Raw genomic sequence first — 22,749 nt, 5'->3', positions numbered from 1 at the left:
TGTAGCTGTGACTACCACACTTATATCGTCTGCATATGCAACGACTAGATCTCTAATACATATCCGTTCTAGTGCGACCAGCAGTGGATGCATGTATAGGCAAAACAATACCATCGAAAGGGGATCACCTTGGCGCACAGACCTTTTTATGTCGAAGCGTGGGGACAAAAACCCGTTAAGAAGAATGCGGGATCCAGCTCGGGAGAAATGTCTCTCCAGCAGAGACACGAAGTCGGGATTAATCCCGAGAGAGAGCATCGTGCGGTAAAGGAAGGGCAGTGATACTCGATCGAAAGCATGGTCGAGGTCAAAAGAGATCAACTTACCCTTTACCTTTCGGGCCAGCAGACTGGCGATTCGGTCCTTCAGCGCGAGAGTGGCCTGGAAGATGCTCCGGCGCTCTCCGCACTTCTGCGAGACGGTGAGAACGTTGTGTTGTTGCAGCACCCTGGTCAAACGACGCCGCATGATACGGCTGAAGACTCGGCTGTCTGTCCCACATAGAAAAATGGGCGGAAAACGGCCAAAAAGCGGGGACGTTTTGCCTGAAAGCGGGCCCGATTTTCAGCACGCTTTTTCCCCTCGTTGTGGCCCATTGCGTGCCAGAATGCAACATTTAGGCGGGCGTTACGTATTTTGGCCGATGTGTAACGCCCGTCTCTGGCACGCTTTTGGGCACATTTTGTCCACGATAACGGGCTAAAAAGCGGGAGCGGAACGGGCCGCATTTTGAGGGTTGCTTCTTCTTCTTTTTTTATTTCCGGTTTCAGATCAGGGCGTTTAGGGTGATTAAAACAATTAGGGTGACAAGTAAAAGAAAACAGATTAAAATGTTTATTCAGAGTTCTTAAAATTACAACAAAAACCACTAAACTAATTTGTGACCAGCTTATATAAATATAAGTTGAATTTTATGTTTAAATTAATTTAAATCGGTCTTATTGGATTAAATAACTAAATTAGATAAAATTAGTTTACTAAATGAACCAAAATAGTTTTAATAACTTTAAATTAGTAGAAAATATTAAAATTAAGTTGATTTTAGTAAACTTTAGTTGAATTTTGTCAAATTAAGTTAAACTTAGTTGAATTTACATAACTTTAGTTAAACTTAATTCAATTTAGTAAAATTTAATTTAACTTAGTTCAATTAAGTCAAGTTCAGTTTTATTTAGTTAAATTCAGGTAAAATCAGTTAAATTTAGTTAAATTTAGTTGAATTAAGATAAATTCAGTTTAATTTAGTTAAATACAGTTTAATTTAGTTAATTCAGTTTAATTGAGTTCAATTCAGTTTATTAAGATTAATTTAGCTAGTTTATCTAAGTTTAGTTGAATTAAGTTAAATTCAGATAAATTAGGTTAAATTTAGTAAAAAATTGTGAAATTTAGATTATTTTAGTTATTAAGCCAGATTTAGTTATATTAAGTTAAATTTAAATTTGGTTAAATTCAGTGTAATTTAGTTAAAGTCAATTAGTAACTTACTTGGCTAAATTTAGATATATTATGTTTATTCAAATAACATTTAGTTAAATTTAGTTAAATTTATTTGAATTTAGTTAAATTTATTTATATTTAGTCAAATTTACTTATATTTAGTGAAATTTACTTATTCAAGTTAAAACTAGTTTAATTTTGATAAGTAAAGTTAAATTTAGTTAAATGTAGTTAAATTCATTTAAATTGTTTGAAAAATTTAAAAATATCAAAGTTAATTATTTATTTTAAGTTTATTTAATTAAGTTAAATTTAGTTAAATTGAATTAAATTTGGTAAAATTAATTGTTATTTTTTTAATTTGGCCAAATTTAGTTAAATTCAGTTAAATAAAAAAAATGATTAATTTAATAAAATTAAGATAAATTTAGTTGAATTGAGTCAAATGTACTTGTATTTAGTAAAATTCATTTCAATTTATTTAAATACAGTTAAATTAAGTCAAATTGAGTTATATTTAGTTACATTCACTTAAATTTAGTTAAAATTTGGTTGAATTCAGTTAAATTTAGTAATTTTTTTCTGAATTTTGGTTGAATTTTTTTTAGTTAAATTGAACTCAAAAAAAAACTTTGTTATATTTCGTTAAATTTAGTTGAATTTATTTAGATACAGTAAAATTTAAATTTGATGAAATATAGTTATATTTATTTAAATTTAGTTATATTTAGTTATATTTAGTAAAATTTCGTTAAATTTATTTAAATTTCGTTAAATTTATTTAAATTTGTTGAACTTAGCTAAATTATATTAAATAAATTAAGTTAAATTCAGTGAAAAATCATAAAATGTAGTAAAATTCAGTCCAATTTAGTTAAATGCAGTTAAATTAAGTCAAATTGAGTTATATTTAGTTACATTCACTTAAATTTAGTTAAATTTAGTTGAATTCAGTTAAATTTAGCAATTTTTTTTAAATTTTGTTTAATTTTATTTTAGTTAAACTAAAAAAAAAACTTTGTTAGGCTTAGTTGAATTTAGTTAAAATTAGATGAATTTATTTAGGTATAGTAAAATTTAAATTTGATAAAATATAGTTATATTTATTTAAATTTAGTTATATTTATTTAAATTTAGTTATATTTATTTAAATTTCGTTAAATTTATTTAAATTTAGTTAAATTACGTTAAATTAATTTGATTCTAATAAAATTTAGTTAAGTTGATTAAAATTTAGTCAATTTTAATTATATTTAGTTGAATTTTGTTAATTTTTGTTAAATTTAGTTAATGTTAGTTAAATTTAGTTGAAGTTAGTTAGATTTAGTTAAATTAAGTAAAATTCAGTAAAATTTACTAAAATTTAGTAAGTTTTAGTAAAGTTTAGTCAAATTCAGTTTAATTTAGTAAAATTAACATAAATTTGGATAAATTTAATTAAGTTCAGTCAAATTTCGTTGAATTTAATCAAATAAAATTTAATTTGGTTAAATTCATAAAAATTTTGTTAAATTTAGTTAAACTTCATTAAATTTATTAAAATTTAGACAAATTTAGTTAAATTAAGTAAAATTTAGTTTAATCAAGTTAAATTTAGTTAAATTAGATAAACTTAGATAAAGTGATATTCAGTTAAATTTCAAATAAATTTTGTTAAATTTAGTTAAAAGTCGTTAAATTTATTAAAATTTTGTCAATTCAGAATTCAGATAAAATAAGTTGAATTAATTTAGTTAAATTTAGATTCAATTTAGTATTTTTTAAATTTGATTTAAACTTAGCTTAAGTTATTGAAATTTCGTCAATTCAAATTATATTTAGTGAAAATTATAATAAAATTTAGATAATTTATGTTGAATTAAGTTGATTCTAATAAAATTTAGTAAAATTGATTCAAACTTAGTAAATTTTTTTTTTATAAAATAAATTTATAAAATTTAATTATTTTTTGTAGAATTTTGTTGATGCTAGAAATATTTAGCCAAATTAAGTAAAATTTATTTAAATTTAGTTAATTTAAGTAAAATTCAGTAAAATTTAGTTAAATTAATTAAAATTTAGGTCAACTTTATTAAATTTATAAAAAGATGTCAAATTCAATTAAATTTAGTAAAATTTAGTTGAGTTCAGTTATAATTAGTAAAATTAAGCTAAATTTAGTTACATTTATTTTAATTTCGTTAGGCTTAGTCGAATTTATTTAAAATTAGTTAAACTATGTTGAATTATTTTAGATTTAGTTAAATTCAGCTAAACGTTGTTAAATTTAGTAAAATTGAGTATAAATAAGTTATATTTATTTGAATTTAGTTGAACTTAGTTGAATTTATTCAAATTAAGTTTATTTTATCAACCGTCAAAATAAGTTAATTTCAGTATAATTTAGTTAAATTCAGTCTAAAGCAGTTAAATTTAGTTTAATTTAATTAAATTAAGTTTAGTTTAATTTCGTTTATTTTAGTTGAATTAAGTAAAATTTTGATAATTTTTTATAAAATTTGGATAAATTAAGTGGGATAAAATATTTATACTTAGGTAAATTTATTTAAACTTGGTTATTTTTTTCAATTTCATATAAACTTATTAAAATTTATTGAAATTTAGTCATTTTAATTTATATTTAGTTAAATTTAGTAAAAGTTAGGTAAATTTAATAAAATTTAGTAAAAGTTAGGTAAATTTAGTAAAATTTAGTAAAAGTTAGTTAAATTTGGTAAAATTTAGTTAAATTAAGTTGATTCTAACAATATTTAGTTAAATTGATTTGAATTTAGTCAATTTAAATTGTTTTCAGTGTAATTTAGTAATTTTTTTTTTAAATTTAGTTATCTTAAGGTAAATTTAGTAAAATTTAGAGACATTCAGTAAAATTTAGTACAATTTAGAAACATTTAGTTAATTTTAGATACATTAATTTAATTTTAGTCAAATTAAGTTAAATTTAGTAAAATAAAGACAAGTTTATTTAAATTAAGTTAAATTCAGTTAAATTTAGTAAAATTTGATTGAATTCTGTTAAATTTAGTTAACTTAAGATAAATTTAGTTAAATTTATTTGATATTAGTTTTTTTTAGTTAATTTTAGTTAAACTTTATCAAATTTTGGTGTATTTAGTAAAATTTATTTATATTTATAACTTAGTGAAATTAAGTCAAATTTAGTAATATTTAGTTGAATTCAGTCAAACTTAGTTGAATTTAGCTAAATTTTGATAAACTCAGCTTAATCAAGTTGAATTCAGTTTGATTTGGTTAAATTTAGTATAATTTACTAAAATTTTGTTTTATTTAGTTAATTTCAGTTTAATTTAGTTTAATTCAGTTTAGCTTAGTTTATTTTAGTTGAATTAGGTTAAATTCAGTAAAATTTTGTTAAATTTGGCTAAATTAAGTTAATTCTAATAACATTTAGTTTAACTAATTTAAATCTAGTCAATTTAAATTATATTTACTTAAATTTAGTAAATTTGATTAAAAAAATAGTAAAATTTGTAAAATTTAGTTAAATTTAGTTAATTAACGTTAAATTATGTTGATTCTAATAAAATTTTGTTAAATTGAAATTTATTAAAATTTTGTCAATCATATATTTAGTTATTTTTTGTTAAACGTACTTTAATCTAGTTAAATTTAGTTAAATCAAGTGAAATTTAGTTAAATTCAAATTAATTTAGTTAAATTTAGCTAAATTAAATTATTTTTTTTTGAACTTAGTTAAATTTAGTAAAATTCAACTAAATTAAGTCAAATATAGGTAAACTTTGTTTAATTTAGTTAAATTTGGATAATTAGAGTTAATTTTTGTATGTTTATTTAAAATTAGTCAAAATAGTAAATGATGTTAAAATTTCTCTTAATTAATGAAAGTATGTTTGACTTGGCAAATTTTAGTAAAAATTACTTAAGATAGTGAAATGTACTAAAATTTAGGTAAATTTAATTTAAATTTAATTGATGGTAATTTTTGTATTTTTTTTTATTTTGGTATTTTTATATTTTTTCATTTTTGTATTTTTGTATTTTTGTATTTTTGTATTTTTGTATTTTTGAATTTTTGTATTTTTGTATTTTTGTATTTTTGTATTTTGGCATTTTGGTATTTTTGTATTTTTGTATTTTTGTATTTTTGTATTTTTGTATTTTTGTATTTTTGTATTTTTGTATTTTTGTATTTTTGTATTTTTGTATTTTTGAATTTTTGAATTTTTGTATTTTCGTATTTTTGTATTTTTGTATTTGTGTATTTGTGTATTTGTGTATTTGTGTATTTGTGTATTTTTGTATTTTTGAATTTTTGTATTTTTGTATTTTTGTATTTGTGTATTTTTGTATTTTTGTATTTTTGTATTTTTGTATTTTTGTATTTTTGTATTTTTCTATTTTTGTTTTTTTGTATTTTTGTATTTTTGTATTTTTGTATTTGTGTATTTTTGTATTTTTGTATTTTTGTATTTTTGTATTTTTTCTATTTTTGTATCATTGTATTTTTGTGGTTTAGAATATAAGTATTATTGTTGTTTGGTATTTTGTATTTATGTAGCTGTGTAGTGTGCAGTTTCGTAATTGAGTATCGTAATGTCCCTGGGGCTGCGAGAGATGCAGCATTTGCTGCAGCATGTTGGGCACCTTGGCCGCGGTTGATCTGCCGAGTAACATTAAGTTGGCAGCTGACGGCGGGGAGAATTGTTCCGCTCCGGCGGCTCAACAATAGAAGACTGCGCTGGATGTTGAGGCAGACGGACTAGATAAACTGCTGGACGGCCGGTTCGGAGGCCTGCTCCTTTTGCACTGTTTTTCTCTGGATGTTGAACTGGAACTCTTGCAGGGTCGGAATGCGCGCCTGTTGACTTGCCGGCTGCTGTTGCTGTGGGTTTGTGCCGGCCACGACGTTGTCCATGGAGTTCTTCATCAGCATGCGGCACAAGATTTCGCTCTGATGGTTCTTGGTGAGCAGCTGCATCAGCTACTGCTGCTGGGCCAGCAGGTTGTTGCATGCCCGGTTCTGAGCCACCAGTTTGACCAGGCGCTTGAACGCATTTCTGCGGATCGTAGGACTCCGACGGGTGGAAGCCACGGCTGCCGTACGCTACGGATTGATGCCCCTAGTGACGCAACCCCGCGCTGCTGGTTCTGCTGCTGCTGGGGGCAACTGTTGTCAAAAGCTTCGTTGTTTGACAGGAACGTCTGGCGAAAGTTCACCCGCTGGACTGTTTGTCGGGCGGAACCACTAGCTGAAGCGCGATCCGGATTGGGCGTAACTGATGCCGGTGCCCCAAAATTGATTAAAGCTTCGTAAACTCCTCAAAGTTGTTCTCGTTGATTCCGTCTGCTTGCCTGCTTCTCGTTCCCCGGCGGCAATCAACTACGGTTCCTCTTCGACGAATCTCGGTCCAACGAACCTGTTTCCGCACGCGTAGTGTCCCGACGACGGATAGGCGAGAGAGGCCACCGTTGGGCCGGTTAAAGGACTCGTTCAGGTGCCCATGTTGACCGTTTTGTTCGCCGGTGTTGCGCGTTCCCGTTGTGAAGCCGGCTTCGGAAGGAGTTGCGATGCCGTTCCGTCTTCGAGGGCAAACAACAGAACCTTGTGTTGGGAAAAAGAGGAAATTAATAACTTAACTTATAGAAAAATGAAACTTTAAAACATACCTGTAATCTGCCGAACAAAGCACACCTCAACATTTTTTTCCAACCGACTGAAAAGTTCAAACGAAAATGTTTGACAGTTCGCGCGTTACGAAAAAAAGAGAGAGTGTGCGTTTCGGCGTGCACGATTTTTATTGGTGTGCGTGTGCAAATATAAAATCAACATTTTCGCGGATTGAGTCTTGGATAAGGGGTCTGAACTGGCACTGGGGATGCCCGATTATCGCCCGCTCCCCCCCCAAAAGTTAGAGTGGGGTATTGCACAGACTGATGGGACGATACGATGAAATTTGCTCTGCGCTCCGGCCGCTCTTTTTTACGAGCACGATGGTCCCTTCGGAGAATTCTGCTGGTACGGGCGCCACCAGCAGTTCATTCATAACGGCGTGCAGTTCGCGGTAGATGACGTCGAATGCCCAGTTGAGCCACTCAGCTGTTATTCCATCTCCCCCAGGACTTTTCTTTTTTGGCGATGATAAGATGGCAGTTTTAATCCCTTCGAGCGTGATCTCTTCCATGAGACTTGTGTTGGCGCCGTCGTCAGCGGGGATAATCCTCTCGCAACCGAGGCCGGCGTCGATCTGTGGTGCTCTCGCAGGGTCTGCGGCGTACAGCTCAGTGAAGTACTGGAGCACGTGCTGCTCAATTTCGGGCTGTGTTTGCAGAACTTCGTCGCGCGCATTTTTTAGGCGCGTGATCGTCGTCTTTTTCCTTTGTCTTTCTCCCAGCTGGAACGTGGACATGCTCTCGCCGGCAACGCGGGTTTCGTTGACGCGCGCAAAATTCTGTGTGAACTCGCGCTGCAACGTCAGCATCTGCGCCTTCACGCGGTGGATGGTGGTGAGGATGGCGGGATTCTGGTAGTAGGCGTCGTACGCCTCACGTAATTCTGCGTACAGCTGCTGGTGCCGCGCATGGTGGACACGGTAGACTTCGTTCGACTTCCACTTGAAAAAAGATTTTATTTTTGGTTTCGCGAACGAAATCCACCAGTCCAGCGCAGTTCGGTACCGGTTTCGCTGTCGCGTCCAGTACTGCCACCGTACGGCGAATTCTTCTTTATTCTCCTGGGTCAGAAGGTGGGGCGCAAACTCCAAAACCCACGGCCGCGTTCGCCGCCGAGGTGGGGGAGGCAGATACGTACGGTCAGCGCCTTGTGATCAGTGAATGAACACACATGCGTGGCCGCAGTTCTCAGCTGATCGCACAGTCCCGCGCTCACATACACGCGGTCGAGTCTGGACTCGGCGTTGTGTACGACGTACGTAGGTGCGTGTGTATTGGGGTGCAGCTTCAACCACACATCGTGCAGTCGTATTTGCTGGACGGCCGTCTGTAGCGCGGCGCTCGGGTTCGAGCTCGTGGAATCGCACGGTCGTAGCACGCAGTTAAAATCGCCGGCGAGGACGATGTGGTCGGTGTTGTGCCGAAGGTAGTACGCGAGCGTACCATTGAAGAATCGCTCGCGCTCGGCACGGAGTGCGGTACCCGACGGAGCGTACACATTGCAGAGCGTTGTGTTTTGGACACGCAGCGCAATGAGGCGGCCGTCCAAACTCTTTTCGACGTGCGTGTAAACGATGTGATCTTTTAGAGCGATCGCGGTTCCGCGTCTGGCGTGGTCCACGTTGCAGATGACGTTGAAACCGGGGATCGTAAGTCGTTCGTTTTCAACTTCTTGCATAAAAACGATGTCTAGCTCTAACGTGCGGATGAAGCTTCGCAGGGCGTCGACCTTTGTGGCGTTGGTGATGTTGTTTATATTTATCGAGGCAAGGTTATAGGATGAGAAATCGAAGGTTACAGTACTTCTTCCTCATCTTCCTCGTCGTCATCGTCGTTATCTTCGCTGTATTTGGGTTTTTTACCCTTTGGGCGAAGTTTTCTGCTGCTTGTCGACGAGTCGGTATCATTGCCATCGGATTTTTCATGGCCAGATTTTTTAACACCTGCACCTCCAGCGGGGGTAAGCCCACTGCCCGATGGCTGTACGTCCAACGGTGGGGGCATCAAAAAAGATGAGTCGTTTCCCTCGTTGGCTGGTTTGAGTTTGGGCTTACCGCCGCTTGGTTTCGACTTCCCGCCGTTGGGTTTCGGTTTGAGCTGGGGGTTAAGTGGTTGTTGTGGGTTGGGCGGTAGCTGCGGTTGCTGCGGCAGCGCCGGTTGCTGCGGATTCGCCGGTTGCTGCGGATTCGCCGGTTGCTGCGGATTCGCCGGTTGTTGCGGCTTCGCCGGTTGCTTGACAGCGTCAGCAAAGGTCTTCTGCACTAGCAGTTTTTTATTTTGCACGCAACCCACTCCGACATGGAGGTAGTCGTGGCAGTGTTTACATGTTTGGCGCTGGCCGAAGTAACTAAGGTTAGTTAATTCGGTGTTAATTACAACCCAGGAACCGATGTTCTGCTTAACAACCATCTTGGCGATGCGGACACCTGTGTAGGCGCCAGCGAATGCTTGGGCGTCGTCGAGCGTTTCTTCGTACACGTCACGCACTTCGCCGTACTGTTCGAGGAACTTTGCGACGGCGGTGTTCGGGACGTCCTCCGAAAGGTCGTACAGTTTCACCAGCACTGTACCGTCTTCGATGGTGATGGTCACCGGGTGTTGCTTCTTGTCACTTCCGGTCAGCTCGTGTTTTTTGTTGTGTTCCTCGCACACCTTAAGAGCAAGGTCGAGGTCAACAACAGTCACGAAAGTTACCCCAAGGGCACGGCTAGACTGGATGCGGATCACTTCACCGCGTTTCAGTCCGAGTTTTTCAGCGCAGAAAGTCTGCACTTTCTGCATTCCCGGTTTGTTTGGTAGAGCACCGTAGTCGATGCGGATCGTATTTTGTCTTCCCATTTTTCAACACTCGCGACGAGATCGCGACGCGTGATTGGAAGCGCACAAAAGAAAATAAATGCACAATGGCTCGGTCGACTTCTGCCCGGCGGAGAAAAAACTAAACGCGTCTACTCGCGGCAGAGGTGTGACGCTGAGTGCAAAAAAACTCCATATTTGCTTAAACCTACACCCAGAACTGGGCATCGGCATACGAGAGGATAAAGAGCACGATTCGGTAGTAAAATGGTACTGTGTGCGGACGGAGAGGATAAATCCCGAAATTACCGAGAGTACTTTACTTATGGGTTCATCTTCGAAAAGTTCATCCATAAAAAAAAGTACCGGTACCGAGACTCGAACCCAAGACCTTCGGCATATTGAACCGTGCCTTTGCCGTATGGGCCACCATCGTTCGGTGACTAAGTGGCGGTCATTTGTTCATATAAGCCATCCAATAGGATGAACTGTTCCAATGAACGAATGAACACTTGAGAGGACTATACTCGCAAAATAGCACTTTTCTCACATTTCTTTTCGTGAGACTATCGTTCTTTAACTTTGGGTGTAGAGAATTGTTCAAATGCTTCAAATCAGTCTAATGCACATAGGGGAAATATACCCTTTCTAATCAAACACCTATCTTCGTCATATAAAGAGTTTGATGCTCGCTTAAAACTCCAAAAATACTATTTAGGCTATAAACTTACCAGCAACAGCACCGCCTCGAGTAAGCACGCAAATTTATGCCATTTACTGGCCAAAAAGATCAAATTTAATGCACTTTTGATCATAATTTCTATTTTGCGAGACCATTTCTCATCATTTTGGTGGCTCACACATCCACGCAAGATCAGAGGTTAACTGCTTAACGAAAGTCGCCAGCAATATCTTATCACTTGCGCTAACGATTTCAAAGCGCTTAAGATATAAAATTGCTTCCAACTACCGGCAACATGTTCTTTTTCACATTAGTTAGTCACTCACTTGAAAAATAATCCCGAAAAATGTAAATAATTAGCAAGCACCATCAAAAAAACAAACACGCTTAGTCTTCTGACGTTTGAATTTTAAATACACATTCCAATCGAAGGCGGAAGAAAACCGAGCGAGAAGCGAAGGCAAATAAAGAACAAAGGGTGGCCACCAACATGCTGGTGCAGCGCCTGTTGGAGTGAACAAGTGCTGCCAGGAAACTTTCTCTATAAATGCTACTTTTCGTGAGTGTTCGCTTAAAATTTCATCAATTTTGGCAGCACTAAGCAGACCCAAAAGAGCGCTGGAAGAAAAAAAGAACTGAGCTGAAAATAGAAAAATGGGCGTGGCCCAATGCACTCGACTGATTAGAATGCATTTTTGAAAAAAAAATTTTGGAATGCTTGTAAAAGGAATAGCATAACTTTTAATAAAAGTGAAAATAAACAGAAATGTTCACAAAAAGTTGTTCTACTCGTTGGTGTACTTGGTTTTAGTGAATTTCAAGGAACAATCCAGATTATCCAGCATCATTCAAACACGACCGTTTATTAGGCTTAAAATGGGCATATTTCCCCTAATACACAATTACGTTGAAGTGTTTGTCTGGTTCCACAGTACAAATATCAATTCCACTCAAATCTCGCTCAACAGCGTTGAGCGTGTGTATCTTCGCTGAAGCGCCACCGTTTAACAGTGATGGGGCTCAAGCTTCATTTTCCACGATCTCCGGGTGGGTTTGGTCTGAAAATCCCACTTTCCGAAAAAAAATCCCAACGCAAAACAACTTCAGCCCAAATTGAGCCGTATCCAGTTTCAGTTATCAATCAAACCGCGTGCTCGCGAGCCTATCTCGGTTGGGCATAACGCGAATAAAAAGAACTCAGTTTTCCTTCAACGTATGAAGCACTCAAGCGCAAAAAAGGGTAAAAAATTTCTGTTTTCAAGTGCGGAAAACCGTTTACCTTCGTGCCGTCTCTCTCGCCGGAAAATACGCTTTGGCATGCCACACATATGACATTTCGTCACACAAAGGGACGCACACAAAATGAAAGGCTCGTCGGGCACAAAGAGACATCTAGACAGATACACGTTTCTCGAGGAAGTAAAGCGAGAGGATTCAGAGCAACATGAGAAAAAATGAAAGCAATTTCGATGAATAAACATCATTTTCCGCTCGACAAATAGAGGCAATGATTGGTGGATTAACTTTTGGCGTTTTTTGGTAAGGGTCCTCTCTTATGTCGGTTCCTTTTGGATTCGTTATGTGTGGTGCGTGAAATAGTGTTTTTCCAGCTGTGATTGACGGTGTTTGTCTTACGAGCATATTTGTACGGATTTGTGAGGAAATCCCAGCCGTTACGGGGATATATTGATCCAACGGATTTGGTGGGATCACCATTGTGCGTCTTCGGATTGAGCTTCAAAATGTTTCAGAGCTTTTCCTATTTTTGAAAACTGGAACTGATTTAACAGCATCTTGACATCACTTTTCGGAACCATCACACACGTCACAAACGCAACACTTTTAATATCACAATTCACAAGTCAATAACTTATGCTATTGACGGACTATTGTAACGTGATACCCATTTTTACTGTTATTAAGCATTTCCAGACCTGTAACACAGTTGAGAGGAAAAGTGCTGTTCTATTTTTTTTTTTTTTTTTTCATAAAAATTATTTTTATTAGGTCCTTTTCGGTGCTGGGACCTGGTTAGGACCGAGTCGGCTTTTGTAATTACATTTTACTTAATAATTACAGAGGATCTTGTAAAGTGCTGTTCTATCTAGATGCTGTAAACTCCATTCCTTGTGCCTTGTGCGCTATGCGTCGCTAGAACCGCGGTGACAATTTTTTTCTCCAAGCTCTTCCCAGCAGCTGTTACTGCCGCGCGGGGTCTTGTGTAGACAATTGTCTTTTGCAGTGCGTCATCTGGACAATGCGACTGGACTGCAGTGCAATGCCGATCGGCTGGGCATTATTTACATGCGAAGACACGACACGAAAGGTATTTTGGGAAGAGGCGCAAAGGAATATCTCAAGATTGATCACATGCTAGAAGAGCACGTGAAGCAACCGTGTTATACTCATACGGTTGCTGCTACCTCTGAACTTAAACCTTAGGCTTCCACCCTGAGAAGAAACCTTAGGCTTCCACCCTGAGAAGAGTTCATGACCTTCCGCTTATGATGCGAAAACCGTAACCATTCGGCCACAGGAGGTTGGCAAAAAAAATCTCGGTTGTTACGTCCGTAATAGAGAAGCAAGTATCAAGCTTCTGTTTCGAAAAAAACGACCTGATTTCCCAAATTTCAGCTGACACACTGACCCAGCACATCACTCAATTTGGCATAACGATGTCCCAGTGCTCCTCAATCGCCATGAATGGGGCTAGCACTTCATCATCATCCCAGAAGCAGCATACACACACATCACATGCTATTGTGGTGCCCCCCGAAAAGCCAGCTGGATAATTAGACTGTGGAGTACACTCCACAAGCAAATCTGACGAGTACTAATGAAGTACCATCCCCTCCTCAACTCCGCTCCTTCGGCAAGATGTGAGCCAGCAGAAGCACTTCCGGGAAAAACACCGAAAGGCACTTCCGGCACACGGGAAACGAAAATAGCTCATTTGCGAGTGCGGCGCCACCTGTCGTCCCAGCTTCACCAGAAATCAACAGGAAGGGCACGTTCCAGGTTGCTAGAAGAGAGAGGAAACAAAAGGAAAAACTAGTGTGTTTAAATCAAAACAACACACGTCGAGTAGGTAGTTCGAGGAAAAACGACCAGAAACGAGTTGTGCAGTACCAAAAAGCAGAACTCGAACGATGATCCTGCTAGGGGTGAACACATGTGTCGCATTGGCGGCATGTCTGTTTTGTGTCTGTCGATTGACAGCGATAAACAGCGTTCCGGGAGGCACGTCTTCATCGAAGACAATGGGACCTACGCGGGAAATGAAAACGAAACTGTGGTGCTTCAATTGTCTGTGTCAGTTTTCGGGAAATAAATGATCCCCGGCTGTTCTCGATGCAGGCGAGCTGACATGTTCTGAACAGGGCAGGCATGAAAGATTTTGCAGATTTTCGGGCACATCACAAAAACGCATATGAATTTAACTTGATTAACAATCAATATTTCAAAAATCTTTTTTCAGCAGAAGAACTTAAAACGTTTATCTCTTTTGTGGGCAAATCAATTCATAAGAAATCAGTTATTAACAAAGTTTGAGCATTGAGCCTGTGCTAATAAATCTGCAAATCTGGCATGCTTGGAACAGGGATGTGCAATAATCACTCATGAAGTTTGTTTGACAGTTAATTGACGGAGTTGACAGATGACTCATTTGACAACACTTTTTTTCGAGCACAACATGACTTACCTCATTAAGGTCGTAGAGAGTTGCATCCACTCTTGGAGCAATGACTGTCACTGATGGTTCTGAATAAATATTCCAGAAATAGTAAATTTAAATGAAATTGATTATTAATGCATTCTAAATCATTTTTTTTCAAGGAAACATGGCCGACCTAGAATGATATCTTTCAGAGCCTTAATCCAAGGTATTTGACACTTCAAAATGCTTCCTTCTGTCAAAAGTTCCTTAAAAAATATCTTTCCAAACGCTGCCTATTTTATTTATCTTGGTACTTCAGAGCATAAACATACATAAACGTACAGCTGAGGATGATAAACTGGTGCCACCATCATACTAGTGACATTTGCAACAAAGTCAAGGTAACTCTAGGAGCTTGCTGTTTGTCACATTTCATCAAACTGTAGGCTGAGCGACGGTTTAGAAAGGAAATTCGATTCAATGCATTTCCGCTGGATGCACTTTTCTGAAAGGGATGCACTCCAAAGCACTATGAAACTCGATTCTAGCCATAATGTGATGTGTTGACTGTAGTGTTTTTATTTGAATTCATTTTCGATTCGATTCGCATCGATTTAAAATAAAATTGATTAACCTTTTGAATTTAATCATACATTATTGAGTACCGAGTACCACATTACATACCTTTTAGCGCAAAACATATCAACAAGCTCCGTTTTACGCCAAAGGTGTCTGAAATCTTTTTAAAGTTCAAGCTAAACCAGTTAGCAAATAATGACATTGCGCCTTGACAGTGAGATGTCATGTTGTTCCTATTCCAAGTCCAAGTCTGTCCCTACCATTTTCATTTCAATTAAATTAAGCATTCAGAGCTGTCTCCAATCCTGACAATTCAATATTCAGTTCGAAAACTCCCCACCCAACCCTCAAACCACATCCGCTATAGAGCTATTTAAATAGTTTGACAGTTTTCTCATCGAATAATGCTCTGGTTCGGTTCGGTTCGATCGAAAGGTTCTTTCCCGGGGAAAAGACAAATTCTCGTCACCATTTTTCACCGTCTTGGAGATTCTATAGAAAAAATACAAAAAAAAAACACGAGATTTTTTTTTCATTTCATTTCACATTCCCACCCGCATTCGTCCGTGGCGCAAAACTTTGGCCAAACAAACAAATTGCTGTCAATCGAAAACAATCCGACAGCACTGGCACTGGATTCAGGCCATGCAAATGGTTCGAACAAGTGCAACTTTCGAAATGGATTAATTTCGCTAATGGAATTGTTGAAAGTTTGAAGAAGCGTTTCGCCGCGTGGCGAAGGGGAGGGGAGGTTAGTTCTTCTGGATGACATTGTCGATTCGACCCGAAAAAGGCTGTCAGTTCAGCATTTTTTCAACTTTCTTCCAATTAACTCAGTTGGGTCTTAAAATGAAGCTTACATTTGTGATATTATTGTTCTCAACGATACAGCTTATTTTTCTGAGCACAAAGGGTTTAAAATGGATTTTAATTCAATTTTTATAAATTAGCCTCACTGCCCATCTAGACAGAAAACATCCTACTTGACAGCTCGTTCCAAGGGGACCATAGTTGATCCATCGTAAAATATTGTCTTGTCAATTTATTTTTTTCGCATTAAAATGAAATTATTTTTTATCAGAAATGGTTTTTGATCGTGTTTTTCACCGTTGTACGTACAAAATTTACATAGGGCTTTAGGACCCTATTACCATTGCTGGCAACACTATTTTGTAACAATTAAAATTAATTTTCAGTCTATGGTCAAATTCTTGAAGAAGATCATCTTCCTGAGAATGGCCATCGCTAAATTTGTAATAGAAACCAATTCCAAGAATCGCAACTAGCCAGAACAGCGCCCCCAGCATCAGACTCTGTCACAATATTAACTAACCACATAAAACGCCGCTCCACCTTCCGGCAAGTACCATCAAAATCTATGGGCCCATTTAGGTTCATTTTGGAGAAAAGTCCAATATTTACTTTGCATTCCAAGCCACCAACGACCCCACTCTTGCCAGTTGGAATTCCGGAACCTCTACATAAGATTATTTATGCATTAGAGTAGGAAGTCCTTTGTCCACTTTTCCTCCAGTTTTGGAAACATTCGGCTGCGACCCACATCTTGGACTTGGAGTTTCACCGGAAGGACATCTCCAGACATTCAACAAATGTCACTCTATTATTTACTCTGTCAAACGTACAAGAACAAGACAACATTCTTCCCTCTGGCTTTTGCTCGAATTCCACGTTCCGGATTCCTCCCTGGCCAGGTTGTAGGTACCATTTTACACCTTCTTGTTTGTTTACGTTGCAGTATAACCGAGAACCAGGTCGGCAAGGACGACGACGACGTTTATTGCCTTCCGGTTATGGCAACACTCCCACTCCCTTTCTGCGGGTCAACATCAGGTTCTGGTTCCGGGAGATGCTGGCATTCTGCATAGACACCGTCACGTCAACGTCGTCGTCGTGGAGCTATTTTCATCTCCGGAATGGCTTTATTCTAATTGACAGATTGACAGTGGCGTACTTACTCGGTGAAGGGCGGCCAAACTAAAAGCACCCAACTTGAACATTTCACCTCTGGAGTTTGAGCACACATTCTTACCTTCAGACTTACATTTCTTGCCTTTTTAACATAAAAACCAAATGTAAACATTGAGTGTAATTTGCTCACGCCTTATGTCAACGTCCGTTTGAAGTACAGATTTGTGTAAATATTGTGGCCTGACAGTAGTCAAAAGAAAGTTATCGCCAAGATTGTAGCTAAGGGTATTCACCAAATATCGTGACACTAGCTATGTATTGTGATTAAATCACAATCGAGGTTTTTAAGCGAAGATGGCGTTCGAATGGTGAACGCCCGAAATGTCAAATCACGCAGTGGTACCAACATTACGGAAAATGTGTGCCATGGCATGACAGCCACATTTTTTTCTAATGTTGGTGCTACTGCGCGATTTTGACATTTCGGGCGTTCACCATTCGAACGCCATCTTCGCTTAAAAACCTGGATAAATTTTATGAGTTCACTTTTACCCTTCGATACGCGTCTTCTCTGTAAAATTGGCTTTTTTTCCTTTCCTAATCCAACTTACCGAACTGTTTTTCTTCTCTTTCCGTTTCCAGATTTCAACGGCGACGGCAAGCCGGACAACATCACGTTCATGATCAAACGCATCAAGGTGCACAACCTGAACGCCCTCAAGGATCCGTCCTATCGGTTCGCCGGCAGCTACGGCGTCGAAAAGTTCCTGGAGCTATTTTCGGGTAAGTTTTGCGTAGTTTTCTCCGGCCTTTTTTTTATTTCCACGTGACGGTTTGCAAATCATTCGGAATGTAAATATAAATATTTATTCACTATACACGCACTCTTCATCGTGCACCATTTTGTGCTCGATTGCCTCAATTTTATTGGTAGATTTTTTTTTTCGTTCTCAAACGAAACAGAATTGCAATCGACCGGGTCGACGACAGGGCTTCCCGTTTGACATATTTTGCTGTCAAATTATATGATACAATTTAATAATGTGTTATGTAATCAGCTTGTAACGAACTGTCACATGCACCTACCTTTTTATTAAAAGGAACTCAGAAAACATATTGAAAAACAATTTTCAAAATGTCAAAAATAGTTCCCAATTTCAGCAACCCTGCCCCTAACACTCGGCGGCGAGGCGAAAATGGTTTGCCATAAAACTGGCGCGATGACTGTCAATGCATATTTTATTGGTCATTCCGCGAGCGAGGAGGTTCCCACTTCCTTCACACACCGCATGGTTCCGGAGGGGGCCGAGGTTGACCGAAAATAAATTGCCCTGCTCCGGCATTCGAGGAATGGTTTGGGAAGCGGAAGGACGCGTTTTTCGATTACCTTTTTTAAGGGGGTTTACCATTTTCCATCTAAAGTAAGGTGATAGATCAGCGAGAAGTGATGTGTATTTTCATTAGGAAAAGCCAATCGTTGGGCTATGGAAGTTACAAAGCGTAAGAACTGGCAACACTGCCAGTACTTGCGTCCAACTAACTTAAGATTTTTTTTTATTTCTTAAAATAAACCTATCTCAGATTAGATATTCGATGCTGAACGCAAAATTAAAATCTGATGTGTACGTTTGTTTACATCCACCATTTGCACCATAGAAAATCCAGTCAGAACCGTTTTCCACCTTTACCGCATACATCTTGGCGGGAATTTCAGCGGAAAATTGTAAACTATTCGTCTTTAACCGCACCGTTCTCTGTACAAATAAACTGCATTGTGTAGTGATTTCAATGCGGTCGTCTCACTCAGAAATAGGATATTTGTTTGCATGTATGTAGAACCGTGACTTCTTTCGCTTTGTTTACATTGTTCGAACAAGTTTGTTGACTAGGTTGGTTCACGTAATGTCAAAATAATCGAGTGAATGTCATATCCAGCCTGATGGCAAGATTGCCAAATTGTATGTATGGGCCGCGATACTCACATTGGTTGGACTGTGGCCCCCGCTATTTGGTCTCTTTACCCCTTTGATGCTAAATATAGGGTAAAAGAGCCAGCAAATGTGCAATTGAAAATTTTTTTGTGTAAAATAATTTTAAATTTTGTTTTTGAAGAACAAATTTTTAATATGTTTTGTAAAAAATCAATAACTAGATAAAATAAAATATTATCCTGCCTTTTGAGGACGAAGTCACGCGTTATTTTTTTTAAATGTTAACTTATTAACATGTTTTAGTGTTGAATGTCAACATTCCAAGAAGATAATGTCCAGCTTGTGACGATAAACTATTTTTCCTTACTCAGAAATCGAATCCAGAAGGGAAACGATTACCAATTATGTTGGTCCGCACCGGGTTCTGAACTCCCGTTTACGAGGCCGAAGCGTTACGGCATGGCTCGGTCTTGACAAAAAAATAACTATACAATAAATAACAATTTCAAATTACAAACCTAAGTATTAAATAAACTTATTTTCAAATCAATATATATAAAAAAAAATTCGGCGGTTTTGTTCGAACGCGCATCAGTTGATAACGGAAAGTCGGATCGGAGCGCTCTTTGCTGCGTTGGGTTCGTATAAGCCCAAGGAAGGTTCTTACGTTAAAGAGTGACAACTTTGGCCACTCCGGAACCGATTCCGGAAGATCTGCAGATTGTATGGAAAAAGTTGCGTAAAATCAAATTTTGATCACAGGAGGCTAAAAACGTCAAGAAGTGAAAAAATGACAAGACGAAGTTTGTCGGGGTTAGCTTGTTTACTCATAAATGGCCTGTATACCCTATTTTGTGCTACCAGTTTATGCAACGTTCACCCTATATGGACTGTCAAAAGCGAGGTTCATTTTTTGACAAGCTTGCCACCAGTCTGTTTCAGTTTCCGGTTTGACGGTTCAACTTTTGGCGACTCAATGAATTTAACTCCAAGCTCAGCTCTCAAAAAATGACTCGACTCCGACTCTGATTACTACGCGGACTCCAACTCTGATGGTTTCTCGACTCCAGCTCCAACTCTCCAAAATGACCCAACTCCACAGACTCCGACTCCAACTCCGACTCCACTACCCTCACGAGTAATAATAATTTTTGTGCTTTCAAATATTGGTTTGTCCCAAGACGCAACCTAACCTAAGAATGCAAATAAATCAACGCCAGCCGCAATCGATTCCTGCTCCGAATGCAAAGAGCTCCGAAAACCAAGCCAAACTAGAGGTGTCATCGTACCAGATCGGTCCTCCGGTCGATGGGTTTCCCAACCGTCTAGTCTGGTGTCTGTTGCTTTCGCTACCACATCCGAGAACTCACCCCCACAAAAAAAAAAAGTCCCGGACCTACGGTTTCCCCCCCAAAATGCACACATTTTCCCGGAAGCGCACCAGGTTTTCCCCCAATTTTCTGCTTATCATGGCACACATTATTTTCCCTAGATTTCCGCCGTTTGTCTTGCCGCCACCACACACACACATTCCCGAGACCGGGAAGCGCCGAAACGGATGAAGTTCCTGAGGTCTGAAAAATGACCGGTTTTCGGGAGGGCTGGGATGGAGAGGGTGGCACAGTAAGAGCATAAATTTATGCTTCTTTTTTCCCTGGGCCGCTGGAACCCGGAATTTATGGCACCGAGTTCGCGTGATCCGCCAGCGCGAAAGTTTATATTCGTTTATTTCGTATTTGCATTTTTCTGGTGGAGCTGGCAGCACTGCTTGCCAAAGGATGCGCGTCAAATGAGCTAACGGAGATTGTCCTTTACGGTGGTATAAAATTTAAGCTTGGGAGAATTATTTCCATTCAATGAGATCGATCGAGATTTTATTCTTGGTTTATGATCAGATTTTGGGGCATTCAAACGAGATTTGTGCTTTTTAATGGTTTCGATTCAAATAAAATTATCGTGCACTGGTGACAGCTTTATTTGAGTGACACTCTTAAAAATTAAACAACTTGTTCTATTCTATTTAAACGTTTACAAGTGACAACTGCAAAATTTCATTTGATCAAACGGCACAAAAACGTTGGCACGTTGAATCCTTTCATGTACACAAACCACACAATGCACTTTGCAGAGCATCTTAAAATCACATTAAATTATTTAGTTTTCCACTTAGGTAGATGTTTCAAAAAGGCACACAAAAAAACAAAAATTCTGTTTTAGAACAAAAACCGTGTTAAAACGAACTTCCAACAAAAATAAATCGGCACCAATTTTCATCGGCTTGCTGCTGCTGCTCGAGAGTGTTGTCTAATTTTCAAGGAAAACTATTTAAACCCAAAATGCCATCCAGTGGCTTCATCGCGTTGCTGCACGGAGAGACCGGCCGGGGCAAATCTAAGAAAATCTTGGTTAATTTAACTAAAAGTATGGGTTAATTTTTTACACAGCTTTCTTTCAACAATCGATTGTTGATTTTGTTAACCCGAAATTGCTGACCACCAGTTACTAAAATTACCTAAAAAAATAGTTGGAATTGCATTTTTTGATGGTTAAATGGCCGAAAAAAATTCTAGCAGTCGACCGCTAGAATATTTTTTTCAGAAAATTAACTAAAAATTTCATGTTTTCAGCTGAAATATTGTGGAATATTCTGTTAAAAACTGGCTGGAACATATTTTTCAACTATTTTTCAACAATTTTTTTCGTTGTATCAACTGAAATATTTTTGCATGGAGTAAATTATTAGTGGTTTGTAACAAAACATTTCTTAATTAGATATAATTTATGTAAGAGTTGATATATATTTTCTTTAATTATCTAACGATATAGGCTGGGCCGATTTTCTAGCTATATTTTAACTAATGCCTTACTTGAATGCAAAAAAATATTCGTACATGTAGTCAATAATTAGCTGTTGTTAGCAATATTTTTATTGAATTTGCAGTAAATTTTATAATAATGCCTCACAAATTTATGCTGAGTTTTTTTATTTTCGCATTTATTCTGCCTAAAAATTTAACGTTTTGTACTACATAATTTGTTTTTTTTTGCATTAGGTTGTTAAATTACTGTTAAAAACGCATCAAAACAATTTTTTTAACTGTTGTTATAAAACATGTGAAGTTTGACTAATGCTTAAAAAAATTACATTTTCACCAAATTTAAAGCTTATATTTGTATTATGTTGTATAAAATTAAGTGTTGTATTCACTTACCATGACTGTGAAATCATCCGATAAGTCATCATCATCTACAACGGTCTCAGGACACAGAATTTTCACCAAAGTGAACCTTTTGCTGCAAATAGACATTTGGAATTTATTAGTAATTTAATACAAAATTCTTAATTTCGGCTATAAACTGAAAAAAGGAACGTAAATAAATGTAATTATAATGAGGAAAGAAGAAATATCAATAATGCTACTTACCAAGCTTGCATTAATTTAACAATTACTTTTGGCAACACACTTTCACTGCATTTGATTTAATTTATACAACGTACTCCGAATCCTGAAAAAAATATTTTGAGTTTAACTTACCAGTTTATTGAGCAGTCGTATTGCAACAAAACTTTCAAGATAATAATTATCTTCTTTTATATATTTTATATATTTTTATTTTTTGATATTTTACTTCATCTCTATTTTTTATGTTGTCATGTGTACGCATTTCTATGTATTTTATAATTGATGATTCTGAAAAAAAAATGGTTCATTAAGATTTTATCCGTCGTAAGCGTGAAGCTTTTAAATGATTCAGTTTTCTTATAAGAATCACATTAGATAAATTATTGTGCAAAAATAAACCCATACTTACTTGGATTAACCAACATTTTCTTAAATTTGCCCGGGATGCTCCATCCGTTAAGAGTTGGCCCGCATCTCCCTTCTACTGCCCTCTCTTTCCACCAAACATTCTTATAACGTGTTTAACTCACTCCCATTAGAGATCGTCATGGCGAAGGTTGTCCTCTTGCTCTTCATAGTTTATCACCTGCAAAGAAACCATCAACAAACCTACTCACCAATTCCACCTCCCCAGTTGCGACACTTTGATTTGCCACTTCAACATTAGCCAAATAGTGT

General features: G+C 37.1%; 1 protein-coding gene across 1 annotated transcript in view; it reads left to right on the top strand.

Moving 5' to 3' along the window:
- The window catches only part of LOC120424630 (uncharacterized), a 237,581-nt gene that overhangs the window by 144,120 nt on the left and 70,712 nt on the right, over positions 1-22,749 (top strand). Inside the window, exon 7 of the mRNA XM_039588796.2 lies at positions 17,379-17,519. Within this exon, the coding sequence (XP_039444730.1) occupies positions 17,379-17,519 (141 nt within the window). The remainder of the gene's footprint in view (positions 1-17,378; positions 17,520-22,749) is intronic.

This window comes from Culex pipiens, chromosome 1 (assembly GCF_016801865.2).
Source record: "Culex pipiens pallens isolate TS chromosome 1, TS_CPP_V2, whole genome shotgun sequence".
In the NCBI taxonomy this organism is placed as follows: Eukaryota; Metazoa; Arthropoda; class Insecta; order Diptera; family Culicidae; genus Culex; species Culex pipiens.
This window is presented reverse-complemented; position numbering and strand designations above follow the sequence as displayed.